Source organism: Gallus gallus, chromosome 5 (assembly GCF_016699485.2).
Source record: "Gallus gallus isolate bGalGal1 chromosome 5, bGalGal1.mat.broiler.GRCg7b, whole genome shotgun sequence".
Lineage (NCBI taxonomy): Eukaryota > Metazoa > Chordata > Aves > Galliformes > Phasianidae > Gallus > Gallus gallus.
Window position 1 is genome coordinate 57,500,508 of NC_052536.1, and position 19,728 is coordinate 57,520,235.

The 19,728-nt window shown below is 41.5% G+C and overlaps 1 protein-coding gene across 2 annotated transcripts in view; it reads right to left on the reverse strand.

The window, feature by feature from the left end:
* Positions 1–19,728, reverse strand: part of SOS2 (SOS Ras/Rho guanine nucleotide exchange factor 2) — a 47,746-nt gene that overhangs the window by 18,217 nt on the left and 9,801 nt on the right. For both annotated transcript variants that reach the window (XM_040701813.2, XM_015276737.4), the window contains exons 3-10: positions 17,550–17,681; positions 16,094–16,258; positions 15,248–15,451; positions 13,623–13,766; positions 10,041–10,151; positions 8,214–8,312; positions 2,114–2,241; positions 1,103–1,758 (exon numbers count right to left, since the gene is read on the reverse strand). In XM_040701813.2, the coding sequence (XP_040557747.1) occupies positions 1,103–1,758; positions 2,114–2,241; positions 8,214–8,312; positions 10,041–10,151; positions 13,623–13,766; positions 15,248–15,451; positions 16,094–16,258; positions 17,550–17,681 (1,639 nt within the window). The remainder of the gene's footprint in view (positions 1–1,102; positions 1,759–2,113; positions 2,242–8,213; positions 8,313–10,040; positions 10,152–13,622; positions 13,767–15,247; positions 15,452–16,093; positions 16,259–17,549; positions 17,682–19,728) is intronic.

The following is a 19,728-nucleotide window of genomic DNA, read 5'->3' on the forward strand; positions in this document are numbered from 1 at the left end:
GTACCAACTGGCGAGCTGTTAGGACAGAGGTCGTTCTGCAAACGAAGAGCCTCTGTGCTGGGACAAACCTGCTCCCAGCAAACCTGAAACTAACACAAACATACAATGAACTGAACGGCTACAAGTGTATTTTTACCTAAACACAAAGATAAAGCACTGCCACGAGGAGTCCCTCCCTGTGATGTTATTGAAACGTCCTTGAGGAAGCAGGGTTTGTTGGCCTTGGCTCCAAACACTGCTTGGAGAAAAGCACATGGGAACCCAAGAGACAATGCTTTCACCAAAGATTCCCAAGGCCAAAGCAGCAAGTGCTTGTGCTATAAAAACTTGTAAAGTTATGCTATCAAACTAATACTCCAATACACCAGTTCACTCTGAAAAAGACATATGCCACAGAAAGCCAGCACATTTTCAATGTGGAGGACTTGGAATTCACAGGCAGCGCAGCTATGGGTTACTTGCAAGACCCCTGGGTTGGACCAGCACTGAACTTCAGTGTTTTCCTTTCTTCTTTAAGATACACAGCTCAAGACAATCCAGCTTTAGTGTTACAACAGTGCGCGTGTTTATAAAGACTTGTACATAAGATCTATCAAATATTTTCAGCAGTGAAAGTACATTCAATAACTACAAGCCTAATTTCTGTGGCTTTCATAGCGTGTTTCACAGCAACGTCTGAAGAACTGACTGTGATTTACATCTTTTAATACTGAGAGGCTTCAGAAAGCAGCAGGCTAAAGCACAACAAATCACCTCCAATGTTTCTCCTCCTCCACACCACCTGGAACAGCCCTGCTGCTTTAGCCATGAGGGCCTCAGGAAATGAATGAAGCAAAGGTTTAACAGAAAGCATCAGCAGCTCCTAGTAGATCATTGGTACGTTGTGGGGAGGAAAGGGGTCTTGCAAGCCCAAAGCTTTTTTAAAGCTTTGCAGGCAAGGCCACTTGGTTTAATAAATGATAATGGTTACTTCTGCAAATCTCACGTTACATTTAACCAAATGTAGCAAAAAAAAAAAGCAAACAATAGATGAAAGGACTGATTTCATCACCCATCCGTGCACCGTCTTCAAAAACACACATGTAACAAAAGTACAGGATACCTGCATACATATGGTACGTTAGCCTCTCGATTAATTTCACAACCGTTCCTCCTTTGATGATGGGAATTCCATTCCTGCTTTGCAAGTTGTCCTCAAAAACAATGTTATCCTCAGAATCTTCTACTACAAAGCGGTACACGTTTGGGCTGGGCAATCTCAGTGGCTGCTCATTTTCTTCTTGCAGTAACACTGAGTCGAGCATCCTATCCAGTGTACTCCGATACTGGAGGGAAATCAGAGCAGCCATCCAATTACTCTTCTCTTCAGCAGACTTGGCAGCAAAGAGTATACTGTTTTCATCTTTAGACACCAGTTCAAAAGCGTGTTTATATTCAGATGTGTCATCTTTATCAATAATCTGTATTTTTCTCATGATTATCTTTTCCTTCAGTCTATACTCCGCGTTGCTGTAACCGGGGAGCCGTGACTGGCCATGGTTAGTTTTACAGCTGATCATTAAGCCATCAAAGAGAAAGATGTGTCGTTCATGTTTAGCTCCTATTTTTGTCAAGGTGCCTTCCATTATGAATTCATTACAGCACTGCCCAATATCTTTGCCTTCCCAGCCATCAATATTTTTCTGGATTTCATTCATTTTCTTGATGGCCAAGTGCTTGCTTCTTATTTGCCGGTTATAGAAGCGACAGACTGGCTCCCTTGAATGGATAAAAGAAAAAGTCACAACAGGCACGCTCCATCCCAAGAGACTGAAAGCCAACTAGAGTAACTAAACTAACATCCTTATTTCTTCCCCCTAAATGCCCTAACTGTTCCAAATAAGCCACGTGCACTGCTTTGGCTAGTGAAAGAATACAATACTGACATTACTTATCAAAGCAGACTGCAAAGGTTTTGGGCTGCTATTCCATTTACAACGGAAACGGTCACAAAGACACCTCTTGAAAAGGAAACACACACACTAACTAGAAAAAAAAGCAACAATGCCTTCCACATGATTTCTTTCTTTCTCTGCCAACATTGGAAAACCAGCATAGCTTTGTGCCTTATTACCCAGGCCGACGTCTTGGGGAGTGTTTGCTGTAGATGCGCTCCATGCTGCACTGGAGATTCAGAAGAGCAGTAATGGCTTGTTTCAAGCACTCCCGATCCTCCTCATCTTCACTGCATTCCTGCAGTTGCTGTAACATAAAAAAAAAAAAGAAAAAAAAACCATTTTTCTTCCAGATTTGCCTAAAGGACAGAGGGGTAGGAAGACTGACAAACATTCTTACAGTGTTTTTCACAGCGCTCAGTGAAATCAATGGCTTCCAGTCAACAGAAGACTTGTGCCTAGCAGCACTCCCAAAACTAGCAATGCAAGTAACCAAAAAATACATCAGATACTCAGGAGCATCCTGTACCAAAGCAGAGAGGTTGGGAGTGCAGGAAAACAACCCAGAACAGAGAACTGATGCTAATTGTCAGAGACGTCTTTTCTGTTATCGCTTCAGCAACGCTGTTTCACAACTGATAAGAGTTTTGTTGTGTAGTTGTGGAGTTTTGAAGAAGTCCAGGATTAAATGCTGCTTTACGTAACTACATGTGATACTTCAACAAGCCAATTAACACTTCAGAGCACATTTAAAGGACAGAATGACCAAGATTCATGTTTTTCTTCTTACTATTCTGAATTCAGCCATCTTCAGTATATTAACCTGCATCAACTCTGCATGGCAAACTCTCCCATCCTAAATAAAGTCTGAGGTTTGGGATGTGCTACTGATAGCAAAATGTAAACGGCGGGGATCAGCACGAAGACTAGATCTGTCTCTGCCACTAGTCTGAAACATCTTGAACATGAAACGTATGGAGATACGAAAGCTACTTCCGACAGCAGCATGCTTTGAGAAAGGCCTTTTCAGAGAACTCCTCTTTTTGGTTAAGGTCATCATTCCTAAAGCACTACTGATATAAATAAGAGATTTTTGTTTTTAACCCCTTTTGCGTTCAAGACAGTATAAATGTCTTAAAGAAAACTCAGGCAAACAGAATTGCTGGGCAATATCAAGACAATATGCCACTCAATTTTGGATCAACTCTGTTTTACCTCCATACTTTAAGAGAAATCTTACTTACAATCACTCAGCATGGCAGAAGCCTTCTTTTCCTTTCCCCACTATGTTCCCTCAGCAAGGATATGTAGCTTCCTCTAAAAGTAATTGAGAGAACAGGATTTGACCAGATTGGTCCACTCTCTTTGTGTAATCTAAATTACTATGATTTCACTTTTGCACATGCCCAAACAACCTCCATCTTGAATACTAGAAACATGAAAGTTTCACAGCCAAAAATTTCTAGGAGGTTTGTGAGCTGAGGAACAGCACAGGGAAGGGAAAAAAACGATGTCTATCCCTGCAGAAACCCTTCCTCTCCTTTGTATGAGGCACAGAAATGCAAAGAACATAAAAATGACATGAAAAGAGCAAAATTCTAGAAGTGGGAAAAGCTACTGAGCTCGATCAAATACTCTTCCTCCTCACCTGTCCTGAGCACAATTCCTTGCATACCCTTTCCAAAGAACAAGCTTTGCCAGTGAGCAAACATCAAATGGCATACTTTGCTTTTTGTTGGTGATGGTATTGAAAACAAAGCCTCCACTCGTCCAATAACCCACTCCAGTTCCAGAGTTAATGCCCAGATCCCTGACGATCAGGCAGATTACCTCAAGTGTACCTCTCTCTGTGTAATCACTCCATCAACATCTGCTTTTCCAAATGCCTGCTTTTAATCAAGCATCTTTTTGTCTAAACAGCAGATGCAAAAGCATAACGTTTGCTAGACAGAGAAAACACGTAAATCTTTAGGAAAAGGGAGAAAAGGGCCCTTCTTACATCAGATATATTTAGGAATATAATCAGAATATATGTATATGTATTTAAGATACTAGTAATGATAACTTGAGAGTATTAACTTTTCACTTTATTATACAGATAACTGTCAGAAAAGAGAAAAGCAGTATTCATTAGAGAAAGGATGCCATGGTGATGCTGTATCAGACTGGGAAGTGTCTGTCATACTGTGTCTGTCTGTGTCAGTGGTGAGGTAACAGTGGAAAAGATCAAAAGGCAGAACTGCATAGACTTTGTGTTGCTTGACGACAATATAACAAGTCACATGCACGAATCAGGGGTAATATTGTGCCTGGGAGTCACATGAGAAGGCAGAATATATTCTCTAGGCAATAAAAGAAAGCCTTGGACATAAACACAGATTTGAACTGCTCATTTCCAGGATTTTAAAGACTTTCCTATCTTGCACTTGCACCTTGCTCAGGACCTGGACAGACTGTATGACCCCTTGAGCTCTTCCCACTGCATTCAGGGAGTGATATTCCTGGAACTCTGGTACTGACAGACGTTTATGAAAATATTACTGGAGCTTGAAAGACCAGTGAAACAATAAACGTCCCTCTACACTGCTAGCATTAAGGTGCTTGTCCTCACAGGTGTTCAGCAGTGGTTTGAAACACAGAACACTCTGATAATCCATTACGGAGGTCACAATCAGAATGTATTTGTTATCTGTTTGCAAGATCCAATAGGTTTTGATCACTACCAGTCACGTTTCAAGGTAATTCTTCAGTGCGACTCCCTTCAACCTTTGCTGTAATTACCTGTTGCAAAGCAATCCATGGTGAGGTTTGTCTTCTGACATTCCCTGAACAAGCAATCAGCATCAGTAAAGAGTCACAGCAGCAGGGCCTGCCCTCTGACTCAAGATGTTCAAGGACATTTCCTGGTGCCCTCTCTACAGCTGCTAACCAAGAGCAGACATACCAAGCAAATTTCTGCCTCCTGCTTAAGTAAAGAGGACCCTACAATACGCATGAAATGGCTGCACATACAGGCTTTTGTACCACAAAGCAAAGTTCTGCACCTTGGAGGAATTCTCAAGCTTTTCACATTTTCATTTCACAGAATCATTAAGGTTGGAAAAGACCACTAGGATCATTAAGTCCAACCGCTGACCCACCACCAGCATGCCCACTACACAGTGTCCCTAATTGCCACATCTCCACGTTTCTCAAACTCCTCCAGGCTCCCTGGGCAGCCCATTCCAATGCTCTCTCTCTGCTTTCACCCATTTTAGTTTTGCTGTTTTGCAGAAGAGCAGACAGCAGGCTGGTATTTCTGTAAATCACATCTCAGTTCAGTGTCTTTGGGGGCGTTAACAGATTTTTTGGAAGCTTTCTTCAGGAGCAACAGTCTCATACTTGGCTTTTCTCTACTGAAGCCAAGAAATTATTTCAATATTCTGTTCTTTTTCCACCTCTATTTTTACCAGTTCTCTTTCAGCCACCGTTCCTACAGTCAAACACAATGGTAACAGAGCAGCAGTTATAAAGCAGCAGTGCTTCATAACAGATACTAATATTGTTGAATAAATGCTTTCTCTATCTGTAAAAACACTCTGCTTTTAAAGAAATCACTGCTGTAGACTGAGGACATCTTCAAAATAAATACACATTTTAAACCTACAACGGAAGTGATAGCAAGAAAAGTTTGCCATCATTTTCACTATTAGAATTCCCTAGTTAAAAAAACCAAAACACACTGTTTAATTATCTCTCACAGAGAATCCTTTTGTATGCCAAAGATAAAAAAACACCTAAAAGAAACACTACTTTTTGTACCACCTGACAGTCTTCATTCTTTGAAGCTAGGAGGCAATATTAAGGGTGCACACACAGGAGCTGATCCCATCAATACTAATAGGAGTTAGGAGCCTCCCTGGAGATGGAGAACTCTTGTAACACTGAAAAGCTACGACAGGCTATGAAAAATGAACCATCTTCTCTGCTCAATGGTCTGAAACACAGATAGTAAGCAACCCTTCTGTCAGGAAAGAAAAAACTATCAAGTTTGTACACTAAGCATTTCATAGAATCATCATAGAATCATAGGATGGCTTGGGTTGAAAAGGACCACAATGATCATCGAGTTTCAACCCCTTGATAGGAAGAAGTGTAAGGAACAAAAAACCCTTCTGCAGCTGTCAGTACCACCACACTGTGTGTATCAAGAGCAGCAAATCCACATCACCACAGCCTTCATACTTCATAAAGCCTGTGCTTCTGTGAGGAGAGGTTTTGAAAGTACAAACTGCAGGTGGTCAGAGCAGCACAGGTCTGTGAGCACTGAGAGCTCTGCAGCTTACATCTCCCTTTCAAAGCAGTGCAACTTCCCTTTCCATAAAAGTCTGTTGTCTATGGTAAGTCTCTGAACTTCTTAAAATGTTGTTCTTTCGTACTGAAACAACACAGTTAGTTTAGTGACCTGTATTAATTATATTGGAGGTCAGGCTAATTGAAGATCCATTGTTTCTTAAAGCTGGCAATTAGGGCACATCGGTATGAAATTAGAGTGCAACCATAAGGCCCAGCTCAGGGAGAATCTGACCGTTAGCCTGATTTTTACAAGCTGCACAGCAACCATCTGCTTTGTAGGGGAACAATAACACACATGTGCTCCTGATGAGTGGCTGTTTTGTGTTCTGCAATTCTCAAATTTAAGATGACTGTTTATGAGGGTGGATTGTGATAGGACAAGGGGGAATGCTTTGAAACTGAGACAGGGGAGGTTTAGGTTGGAGATGAGGAGGGAGTTTTTCCCCCAGAGGGTGGTGACGCACTGAACAGGTTGCCCAAGGAGGCTGTGGATGCCCCATCCCTGCAGGCATTCAAGGCCAGGCTGGATGTGGCTCTGGGCAGCCTGGGCTGCTGGTTGGCGACCCTGCACATAGCAGGGGTTGGAACTGGATGAGCATTGTGCTCCTTTGCAACCCAGGCCATTCTAGGATTCTACAATTCTATGAAATGCAAAGAAAGAGTATAGAGTACTTCGACTTGTATAAATGCTATATATCTTTTTACACTGAGAACTTAAAAAAAAGTCTAATTTCTGATACTCTTAAAAAAATGCAAGCTGTAGCTACAGGATATTTTATTTCACCCATTTAAGTGTATGCCATGTAGTTAATAATTCACTTACCCTTATTTGCATTACAAACTTTCCTAACGCAACAGACACCTTTTCTTAAACACAATCTTCAGCTACTTAAAAAAGCTCCACGTATTTTTTGAGATGCTGCATTCTCTACAGCAAAGACCACTTTTTCTTATTCAAGAATGATTACTACGGATGTCAGATGTTAAATTCCTGCTGACTGCTGGCCTCTGATCTCATAACTCGCTGCAGAAACATTTGCTTGTAAGCAAAACAGATACACGCTCAGTTACTTTTGGCTTTTAGCTGTTATACCCAAGGGAAGTATCTGCTGATGCGAACCACCTTGCTGGAGCACAGCAGAATAAAACACGTGGAAGTCATCTGTGGTGAAATCATGCAAGTCTCTTCTAATGGAAGTAATGCCTCAGTGCACAGAAATGCTCACGCGGGCCAGATGCCAACAAAAACAATTTGTACAGTAAGACCCCCAAAGTACATCCGATAGGAATAACTTTTCAGCAACTAAATCGGAATTCCTGAAAGCTTGTGTACGTCACCAATGTCGTTTCTTAGGTGATAGAAAACAAGAACACAATAGTGCTTATCTTCATTCCTTCTCATCACAGACAAAGTGCAGTACAACATGAAAAACGGCCCTGCCTGCAGCATCTCTCCCCTTTAACACTCAGGACAAATGGTTGAAAATTAAGAACAGATCATTCTGACTCTGTTGAAGGGAAGTGCTCCTCCCAGCCCCAGTAAGATCAACTGAGATACAGCTGCAGTGCTGTCAGCATCTGGTCACACTTATCTAAATCATGCTTAGTTTTTTACAGAAGGGATACACAACACAGAACTGAAGTGAAGAAACGATTAGAAGATTTGTGTATTGCACTGTTAACAATATCTGAACTCCCGCTCAGTCAAGGTTTGTATAATAAAATACACAATTACTTCAAATGTTCTTATTGGAGCAACAGGTGTCTCTGAGGATTTTTCCACATGAATTTGCTTTTCAGACATACTCTGATGTCAAATTGGTGTTCGTCATATTCCTCAATTTCAAGCTGCAGCAAGTAAAAATCTAACTGCCTATTTCAAAGCTCAGATTCTCCACATTAAGAAAAGGTTTCAGCAGGAAGAAAGTGTGTGGCTTCGCTTACCTGCAGTAACTCAAAGTAGTGCAAACAATGATAGACTGGGATAAGCATGAGCCGTGGGAGGACATATCGTACAGCTTCTTTAAAACCTTCAGCAGTAGACTGAAAGGGAAAAATACACAGGATTATTTACAATGAAATACTCAAACCAGGGCAGGATACAGCCCTGAGCACTCCAGTGGAATTCTGAAGGCAGCTCTGCTTCAACCAAGATGGTTGGGTTGGATGCATTCAGTGTCCATTCTGATTTACATTACTCTGTGCTTACAAGTGAGGAAGACAGTAAAGTTCCCCAAAACATTTGTCTAAGAAATCAAGCAATAGAACCTGTAAATGCTCCTCCAGGCTCTGCAATCACTTTTTTTCCCTATTAGCAGCTTAGTGTGGATTTTAATGCATACTCACCAGCAAACCTATAGCTCTGAGAACACCTCCAACCTCTACAAGTGCTACAGCTGCACAAGAGCAGCTGAATGGTTTGCATTTCTGCCAGAAGCAGCAAATCATATGCAACAGCTAGAGGACCAAGTCATCCACCACTCATTTTTATAAGCATCCTTTGATATACAAGATCCTCATACTGCAATCCTTAGCACCTTTACATTTCAGCACTGTCTGCAGCACTCCATTAATAGTAACAGCTCAAGGTGACAAGACCTAAAAATAATGCACCGTGGTTAAGCTGCACACATGATTGCAGACATATCTCAGGATGCAGGACAGTGTTCATATCCACTTCCAATATGTGTTTTATCCAGGTCACAGTTTGCTGCAGAACTTGAAGAAAATGCTGGAGTGTTAGAGCAGCCAAGACTCCTGGACGTCACCAACTTCTCTCTAATTAAGTCTCCTTCAAATTACACATTCTGTGCTTCAGTTTGCACCCAATTTACCACAGAGCTATGGAGGTATCATTACATTTTGAGGAAATTACTATTAGTATCTCCCCTTCCTTAGAAGTTGAGACGTCACAAGTTCAGGAGTTAGAAAACACATCAGAAACGTTTTGCCATTCCCAGCAGTACTTCAGCTTCTAAGATGAGGAGATATCCTCCGAAGGACAGGAAATCCCTGCCACCATCCACACCAAAATAATGACCAGAATCCAAATTTCTGGATCTCCACTTTGGAAATGACCCCTCCCCTCTGTTTAAGACTTAAGGTCTGCAATTGCCAGAGACAGCTGCTTTGTGTCCAACAGCCCAGAGCCTGGATCTGTTTTTACTCCAGGGCTTGGACAAGTGTTGAGGAACATCCCCAGGAAAGCCCACACCTCCTACGCTGAGAAGAGAGAGGAGTCCAGATTCATCATCTAACGACTCAACTTCCAATTTAATCTGAAATAGGGTTTTCAGCTTTCTATTTGCAAACGAGATGATCCATCTCACCAAGCACTCAGAGCTGGAGAGGAAACACTCACCATGAAGGAGAGGAATCTCATCTTACAGAGATGTAGGTCCCAAACTACAAACTAAGTGCTACCATAATGGGTTTAGCTGGGAACACAGCTTCTCTAAGTACACTACTGAACACACACTCAGCTCTCTTCTGAACAGTAGTCTTTAGTAGAAACATAATGCTGTCAGAGGTTAAAAAAATCACCGATGATCTTGCTGAATAAACAGGTCAAGAAAAACTGTCAGTTCTAGTGCTAAACACGAGGACCTGGGGTATGAAAGGAAGCAAATGAAAATGACACTCCATCATCCCTGTGCTTGGTGTTAAAAAGCAAAGCAGAAATACAAATGGCAGGTATGAGAGGTAATCCTCTACTGTAAACCGTCAAAACATGAGAACCAAACCAATTCAGTATCTCTCTTTTGCACTTACCTGGAAGTAAAGAGCAACAGCAGGTTTTGCCATTAAGTTATTAAAATGCTCATGAAATTGTGGAGACAGAATATCCTGGGATAAGGTTTCATATGGATCAAAGGCTTGTTCCTAAACAAAGGCAAAGAATTATATACATACAAGAAGAATGCATGATACTTCCATGTCTGCTGCTAACATTCATCCTGTTAATAAGCAAATATACAAGTAGAATTTTTCCAAAGATCCATTTTGCAATAAGAAAATATTCATTAATTCACAAATCTTTTCTACTTTTTAACTGAGGAATGCTGAGAAAAAGTTGTGTGCGATCTTACCATGCTTATCACTAACACAAACTGCTCTGCTGAAACAGTGGGAAACAAGCGAAGTTCTGGCTCTCAGTCCACTCACATTTCACAGTGAATGGTTTATCTAACTCCTCCCTGCCAGAACGAAAAACAGCTGGGAAAGAAGTGTAGCATGTAACACTTCAGGTGAACTTTGGAGACTGTCACAAGGAGGCATTGTTGTACCACCATCAATTCAGAGTGCTGTGCTTAAGGACTGACTTGTAAACACTCATCTTCCACACCTTTCTCTGGCCATGCAGTACAGCTGGGAAAGTATCTCACTGTGGGACAAAGTAGCTATGCTGAGATTCCTATGGATTCAAGTCCTCTTAAAAGGGTTAAAAATAATCTTTAGGGGCCAAGCTGTTGAACCAGTAGGAAAGCACGTATTTGGATCCTGTGAAAGCCTGGTGAGAAGTATGGGAAAGTAAGAGCAGGCTGAGCAGAAGATTGCATGAAAACAAGGGATCTTCATCTAGTTTAAGTACAGTCCCACCAATTCCAAGACAAAAAAAGTGTGCATAAAGTTGAAACCCCCACAGCATCTGGGTGGAAGATCTCCTGCAAGAACCACTGTGTACGCCTCACAGCCTGTGCAGAACAACATCAAGAGTTTCAGGCCCAGAAATTGTGACTCTGGATGGGCTATATGGCTGTGATTCTGTAACATCAACTACAGCAGGGTGGGATAAAACCTGACTTCACATGAGGCTCTGCAGGAATAATTTATGACTGCCTATACATCACCTGCTCCAAAGCCTGTCAAGTTGTTCCTGAGTCTGCAGATTCAGTGGTCTGAATCACGGAGTTATCCTGTACTGATGGCACAATGCCCAGAATAAGCACATCTCTCTTTCCACTTTAATGCAGAACTGCTCTTCTGAATGAATGCTGTAGAATTTGAGGGTAGGGAGCACCACAAAGGCTCATCTGAACATCACATGAAGTCTCAAGCAACGCACACTCAAGGGGCTCAGGGAATTTCCTACCTTACTCATGGGGCAGCTGTATCTAAATGAGAGGCAAAGAATGCACTCTCTTTTCACATGCAAATTCTTATCATCACTCTCCACAGTCATCAAGTTCTAATCATCACTGTCCATTTGCATCAGATTTTATCTTGTGGTGGGGAAGAAAATAGATTTGGCGGATCAGCAGCAGCTGATGAGAAATGAGGAGACACCAACTGAAGAGGTTGATTTTCTTGAGCTGAATCTGAATGCACTCTCACAGCCTGTTATTTTGTACATACCACTACCTAGAAGCATACAGTGTGGGACTCCTATTTGCCAACACCCTAATGAAAGATGGGAAAGATAACACCGCACATGTGGTTTCTCTTTGCCATACCAGCCAAGACAAAAAGCCTATCTACATTACCTTAATACAGCATATGGTTCTGGACTGGTGTTGGTACTGTTCAGCCCCTTTTACTCTAGTGCAGAAGTTTCCAACTTTTTTTACGTTGTGGATACCTAAAACATCCCTTATGAAAGTGCAAATACCAGCATAATGAACTTACAATCTACTGATTACAACTTTGCTTTATTAGCTGCCTTCTGAGGGACACTTGAAAAGAGGCAGAAAGACACACTGCCCTCAGTCCTGACATTCCATCACCAACTGAACATCACTCATGAGATTATCTAAGGCAATAACAAAGAACTGCAGTACCCAGGATTGTAAAAGTTAGTGTCCAATTAAAAAAAACACAACAAAACAAAACAATTTTACCACCATATCAGCAAACATCCATTTCCACTCATGTGTTAGGCACCATGCTTTTGCATTTCTTTCACACCAGGGAAAACTTATTTTCCCCCATACCTCCTTACACCAAAATATTTATGCTGAAACCTTCCAGGGGACTGATGCAGAAAAACAGACAAGGCAGGAAAATTCCAGCTTGCAAGGGCTGTTTGTTTTTAATTATCCTTCCAGATAAGTTGAAGGACCTTTACAATGGCAACACTAAGCAAATGAGCCTGGCGATGAGATAGGCAAGTAAACACTACACTTTCAAATCTCTTAAACAATCCCTTTGACACATGTTCACAGAAAGATGATCATAACATGCAAGATCATCAGATGAACAGTACAGAAGATGATCTACTTAACAACTGTATTAATTGAACTATTGCATTCAGACTTATCAACAGCATGAAAAGTAAGTGACAGATAACATTCTTCATTGCCTGGTAAAGTTTCTCAGTTAATGAAAAGCAAGCCCGATTTTTACTTACGAAGATGTTTCTCATAAAGCACAGACTGCCTAAGAGCAGCTTTTGCAATGAACAGTTGTGCATGTTCCCCACAATTGTGCTGTATTTGTCCAAATGTTCAGTCTTTTTTCAGTTTCAATAGAACAGCTACTTCATTTTGTTGTTCAAATGCTTATCATTGTACAAGCAAATAGACTTCAACATTTCAAGAGCTAAGACCTATTCTACTAAACTTCGTAAGTGACATTACACGAGAGGCTAACTAAAGCCAGTGAAACTTCATCTCTATGGAACATTCCTAAGTGAACAGCACATGGGCTGAAGGACACGAATTCTTCACACTCTCAATAAAGTATTTTCCAAAAGGCACCGGTGGGTTCACGCACTCCTCTGATTTCAAAACTTAAAACATAATTAATTTACTTAAGACATACTCCGAGCTTATTAACACATAATCCAGTGAAATGGAGAAGGTTTTGGTTTACTTAAGCACAGTACTTTTAATATAAAACCATTAACTTGCCATTCGCTATGTGGTTCATCTTTCTCTCTTTCAGGCCAGAACACCTCATCCCAAAATATTTGTCTGAGGAATTCAAGTCACTCATCTCACAGAGCTGTGTTCAAATGCTACAGTGTCTGGGTAGCACTGGGCCTGACACCAAAGCATACAGAAATCAATGTCCCACCACCTTCTAGTAAGCAATCCCAGATAAAGGCTTTTCAAATCCACATCCCTACAGAACTGTAACAATTAATTCCCACTCCAAAGTAAGATTTCAGTTTTGTGCTTACCTGCTTGATACAGTTTCTGTGACAGGTAGAAAGCACATTTAGCTTACCTATTAAAGAACAGCTAGGGAAGGCCTTTATTCTGAACTAATTAAAAGAACCACTACTCATGCATTTATTGGAGATATTTGAGTAGTGACCAAATGTTTACTTAAAAAAAAACTATGGGATTAAAAAAAAAATCTATCAAATCCCCAAACAAAAACATTAAAAGCAAAACAAAACCAAATCTTTACCTCAGCAAGATCCTCAAAGCAGCTGCCAGCCAGAGGATGAGGACTGCTCTCATCAGTCATTTCAACAGTATCCTCAATCAATCCCAAAAGCTTCACTGTCAACTCGTGAATGTCTGAAATGTTGCTGAATACCACATCAATATCCTGCAAACACAAAATGTATCTTAGTGGTGTTCAGAGTCATTTATCTTGCTTCTGTAAATACCAGAGCCTTTTTCAAGAAGTCTGAACCAAGAGGGAAGTGGAGAGGAGATAGGAAGAAAGTTAAATTACATGGCCTCCCCAGCCTGCAGGCTTCTCTGGGCACATCCAGCTTTGCACAATTCTCACCTCAGCAAAAGAAAGCACATCATCCTTCCCAGGAGCAGCAGCAGTCCTGGTACAGTCTGTTCAGTGCTTTGGACAAAAATGTCCATCTCAGCCACAATTTGCAGCTGCTGTTTTCCCCTGTTGGTTCTTCTCTCGGAACACAACAGGAAGGAGGCAATTTAAAGTTGCTCCAAGGTCAGAGCCTCAAAACCACAGGTAAAACTAAAGCAGTTACTTGGCTACAACAGCAAAATACTACCTGGGTACAGAGGAGCTGGCTGTTTCCTTTTCCCAATCCTACTTTTAGACTCCAAATTCACACCCCACAAACACACCCAACTACACAACAACTTGCATTTCTTCTTGTGACCCCTCTGAAACATACTTCTCAAAACTTTGCTCTGTTCTTATCCTAACCGTGCAGCTAAATCTGACCTCCTGCTAGCTCTACACCACGGCAAGCTCTTCAGGGAAAAAAGCAATCTTTCCCTGTCTTTCACACCCATTCCCCAGTAACAAAAGACGGTTCCTCAGCTCCAAATCATCACTCCCCTCTCCTTCTAGGTTTCTCATTTGAATTCCATCCCCATATCTGCATAAATGTCCTATCAGCTACTGAGGGACCTCCACACTCAGCAGCAATGGGAATGCCTGCTGCTGCCAGTTCTTATAACCTTCTGGAACCATCTAGGAGTCCCAGTTCAGGCTTTGCTGCCCTGGTCCCCTTCTCCTCCCTCCCATGAAAGGATTCACCCGTTTCTCATTACTACTACTTCAGTTACATGAGCTGTGCTTGTCATTTAGAACTAGCATCCTGAACAAACAATTTGTCACAAATATCATTTCAGTCAATTATCAAGTTCAACCATTAGAGACCATAGAGATTTCCTTTACAGTCAGCCACATGTTAGTGAATCTGGAGCCAAGGGCAGTTTTACTTGCAGTTTCCACAGAAAGGATGCCCTGGAGTAGACTTCAAATGTTGATTCAAGTATCCATCTGCATTCCCCGTACACATAGGTAGACAATTTCTGTGTTAAGCAGAAGTGTAACTATTACCTACATGACCAGGAGGCATCAGCTATCTCTGGCATCCGACCAGGAATCTCATCCATTAAGGTTCACTCTGAGAACAGCACTCTGCATACTATTGGTGGCAATTTCCTCCTTCTATTTCACATACAGTCACCAGTTGTTATGTGCTGACATACAATAAATCATATTTTACCTCCAATGTGGTTCATGTAAAATTGGTATGTTACAGCTACTAACGGAGAAACTAGCATTACATATCAGTAACCCACTAAAGGACTTACGTTAGGTGTGAACAACTTTCTGTTAGAGAGGAAAGCTTCCCGAAATACTTTTATTATCAGATTCAGCTCCCGGAGATACTGCCTTTCTTCTGCAATTTCATTTCTCACTAGGTCATAATAATTGAGCTCCCCAGAAGAAGAAGGTTCGTCTTCACAGAGAGAAACCAAGCCAATGTCATCCTGATCAAACATATCCATCAAAACCTAGCAAAGAAATGTTAAAAAAAAATTACTTGCAAGCCTGATTCTAACACTTGGCTCAAGCTCAGCTACTTCAATGTGTTCAGAGAAATCCTTTGAGTTTTTAATACAATACATTCTGTGATCACTTTCACAAGGGAGTAATATTTAAACTTTGGCAGCAGCAGAAGGCTGGAACAGTTGCCAAAGCCGTTTTTCCCTTTATAAGTTAGTACAACCTAGAAAACAAGTTACAATTCATGCAGAACCAACTCTGAAACCAAGGCATATTGCCTAGGTTTGGACAAAACCCTCCTGTGAAAGATAAAATTCAACAAGAATGTTTCTCATATTAATGAAAATGGAAAACTGAAGATCTTTTCTGTATTATACAGAAGGAAATAGCTGTCATGACTAAGTGACATCACGAGGACAGTAACAGCTGAGAAACAGAAGATGACTTTTTCTGTCCTTATATTTATTTATAAGAAGTACTACTGATCCAAAACGGGCTCAAGTTAAGGTGAAATCTCTACTGTGACAGTTCTGGCACAAATAAAGAGCAATGCTTCTGCATTTCAGTGAGACCCCCCTCTTATGTCACTTCAGACATACCCTCTAAAAAAATATGCCCGTCCAGAAGACTATTTCAGTGCCCCTCCTTACCTTATCAGCACACATAGATACTTTAATGTCCTGCTGGGAGATCTCAAAGTGTCGTATATTGAAAACGTAGTTTCCAGCCAGCTTTAAAATGTCAGCTGAGATGTATTCTAAGACAGCCACAATATACAGAGAGACGTGGTAATCTACTTTGTAACCTAGGACCTCCTACAAATTAAAAAGAAGAGGAAAAATGCTATTTATTCCAAAAACTCATTTGGAATGACATTAACACATCTGGCTTCCTACCAACATTGATCTCGTCTGCGTTGATAATTTACAGCAATACGATAGCAAGGGCAAAGGATATCAAAAGGAAATTTGACCAACAGCCTCAAAGCAAATGTTTGCAAATACTTCCTTGTGCTACTTGCTGTATCCTGACTGGAGGAACTTTGATACTGGATGTAACTTCTGATAAAAAACCAAACAGGCTCTGTACCTACAGCCACACACTTCTAACACAGATTTCACAAAAGGAAGTCAGTGTTGTCGAGAGGTCTTACAAAATGCTGTTATCTTTCCTAACTTCTCTTCCCATCTCATTAACTGTCACAAACTGAGACACCGTGTGTCAGAGAACAGGAGCTGTGCTTGAAAAGTGCTTTGGTTTCTGCTTATGCCCAAATCACGTTTTCTCAATGCAGCTGGAAACTCTGGCACGTGCACCACTAGAAAGAAACATCTTTTAGGCTACGAACCAGAAACAAAAACAGAAAAAGAAATACCAAAAAAGCACAATGTTTGAATCAGCATCAATCTACTGATTCAGCACAGACCTGAAAGTGTTTCAACGCTGGCCTAAGAAAATCAGAGTGCTGTTTCATCATTAAAAAAAAAGATCTCCATGGGCACAGTATGAATAGATACTATGTGGCACGAAATCTTGACTGCAAGTAAGAAGCTCTACATCTGTTATAACTGACATCTGAAAACAGAGATGGCCGCACTGCTCACAGCAACAATAATGTCTGTATCTGCTCTTTTGTGACATCACTGCAGATCTACAGATTTTAAAACGAAAGTATCAGTGATATTTAACACTAACTGAAAGGACAGTGATACACATCTTAGTCTACAGTATACAGGGAACAGGATCTACTTGTTCTCTCCTATTTTGGTTTCTGCAGCGTTTTGAAACAAATAAAACCACCAAAACAGAGCTACTAAAGTGAGTAAGGTATTTGAGTTAGTTTTGAACGTAAGTAAAAGCCAAACAAACTAGTCATATTTCAAAGCAGAGTAACACATTAGATGAATTCGGGAATGTAGATTTATTACACACTACAATGTATTTGTCCTGTTCCGTGATGACTATTTACTCTTTCTGGCAATATGAGAAACCTACCTAATTCTACACTAATTAAAGAACTACTTTAAATGTAATGCTGGAGGGCAGCAGTACAGCTGGGGTGTGTGGTGTGCAGAAGCAGCAGTCATCAACTGTTGCGTTAAGTACCTTCAATAAGGGGTGTATTTTGTCCACGGGCAGCAGGAGAGGGTTTCTTCTTTTCCTTTTCTCTATAGCAGACTGTGCGTCGGCAATGGCCCATTTGTCTATGGGATGAGGAAACGTCTTCTGAACGCGCTCCTGTCCAAACACAGACACGCTTACATTAACCACATTAATCAAAGAGAAGTTTAAAAAACAAAACAACAAATTACTTCCCCTGCAGTAGGGCTAATTATCCTCCTCCGCAGTGTTTGCAATACGTTTTACTATGATCTCCTTCCCACCCAATTCAGCTGTGCTCAGTAACCCCCAACCAACCTTCCTGCCTCAAGCACGAGGAACTTCCCATCTCCTACAACAGCTCCTGCTCTATGATCTTCAGATCACATGAACTGCAAGAAACTGCAGTTGAGATCAAAATGTAAACATCAGGAAGTACTCACCAGCTCACAACCTAAATGAAAAAAACAAGTTGTTATTGTTCCTATGTCATAAAAGGATGCAACTTGTACTGTATCAGGTGAAGTTTAGGGCAGAAATGAAAAGCAAGCACAGATCTTCCAGCTGTGCCCTGTCCCTGGAGGTGTCCAAGGCCAGGTTGGATGTGGCCCTGGGTAGTCTTGGCCTGGTATTAAATGTGGTGGCCCTGCCTGTGGTGCGGGGGTTGGAGCTTCATCATCCTTGAGGACCCTTCCAACCCAAGCCTGTCTGTCAGCAGAGCTGCAGCTGATGAAGAAGGTCGTCTATGGCACTTTGTGCTCCACTAGCCTGCACAGGAGCACCTTCCCTGCTGCACTGTGTAATTTCATACCATTTTTATATAGGTTTTATATAGATTCACATTTCCCCACCTGCATAGGAACAGGTGGGATGACCTCTCCATAAGAGAACCAACTGCTTTGGGCTGCAGTCCCACACGTTAGCAATCCCATGCTAACACACTCAAAACCCCCATCCTGCTCTCTACAAGCTCTCCAGGCTTCCTGCAGCAGCAGCAGCCCCTATGAGTTGGGAGTGGACTGCTGGAAGAATTAGTCTAATCCAAACTCTGATAGCTGCCTCTTAAGGGACGCTGGAAAAACAGATTTTCTCTAAGCTAAATATCCAGTGTATAACAAACACAAAAGACAAACGAGTTGTTTTCCAGGATGCTGTAACTGCATCCTGTTTGCAGCAGATTATCTGATTTTACACCCCAAAAGCTGTTGCACAGCTCACTGCTGTACTGCTGCACAGACTCTGAAATGGAAGAGGAGGCCTAAGGTCTTTCTAGAGGCAGCTTTCTAGCATCTGCATCATCCAACAGGCAGCTCCCTGTGCCAGCTGTCTGTGCCAGGTGAACACACTGCAACCTTTCCTGGGCAGCAGCCCGACACTGCAGGCTGCCCTCACTGAAGTGAGCTTCCCTTGAAAAGCTACCAGGAAAGCATATGTAAACAGGTACAACGTGGAATTTGGATGTCCTTCGACAAGTCATGTATCACCTGCACCAGGATTTTGCCAGTGTTTTGTTGGGGAACATTTGAAGGGCTTTTACTATTAATAAAATGTTTGTAAATGTGGGCTTTTTGATCTCCACCTTGCAAATACTTAGGTTTGGTATTGTGCACAAGCAGTTCCCTTAACTCCAGGCTGTTATGTAAATAGCTGCATGATAAACTTTAGAGATTGTAGCTCTCACATCGTCTCTTAACAGCTTAAAACAGCAGAGGAGCAGAGCCAGGAGCCTTCACCTGCAGCTCTCAGATGCCTGCTGGTCAGCAATCTCACCACCAAGCCATAACAAAACACTCCAGTCTACACTCCCTGCTCTGAAAGGGCCTGAATTTACTGACCTATCGAACAGTAAGGTCTTGGGGAATATTTTACCACTATTTAGACAGAGCTGTGTTTTTATATTAAAGAATGGTTACAGTGTCAAGTGTAACAATGTCTTATTATTCACAGCTTTAGAATGCCAGGTATGTTTAAAACACAACACACAGGATTTAGCATCTGCTGCGATATCCATAACCACAGCTCAGAGAGCTGCCAGTTTCCTCACAGGGCTGGGAGCACTCCTGCACACAGCAATTTGTGGAGCACACATTTACCTAACAAAAAGTTAACTCAGATGCACACAGTGTACTCAATCATCTCTTAACTCAGAAGCAGAAAACGATGGAGTCAGTGTATAAAGCAATCA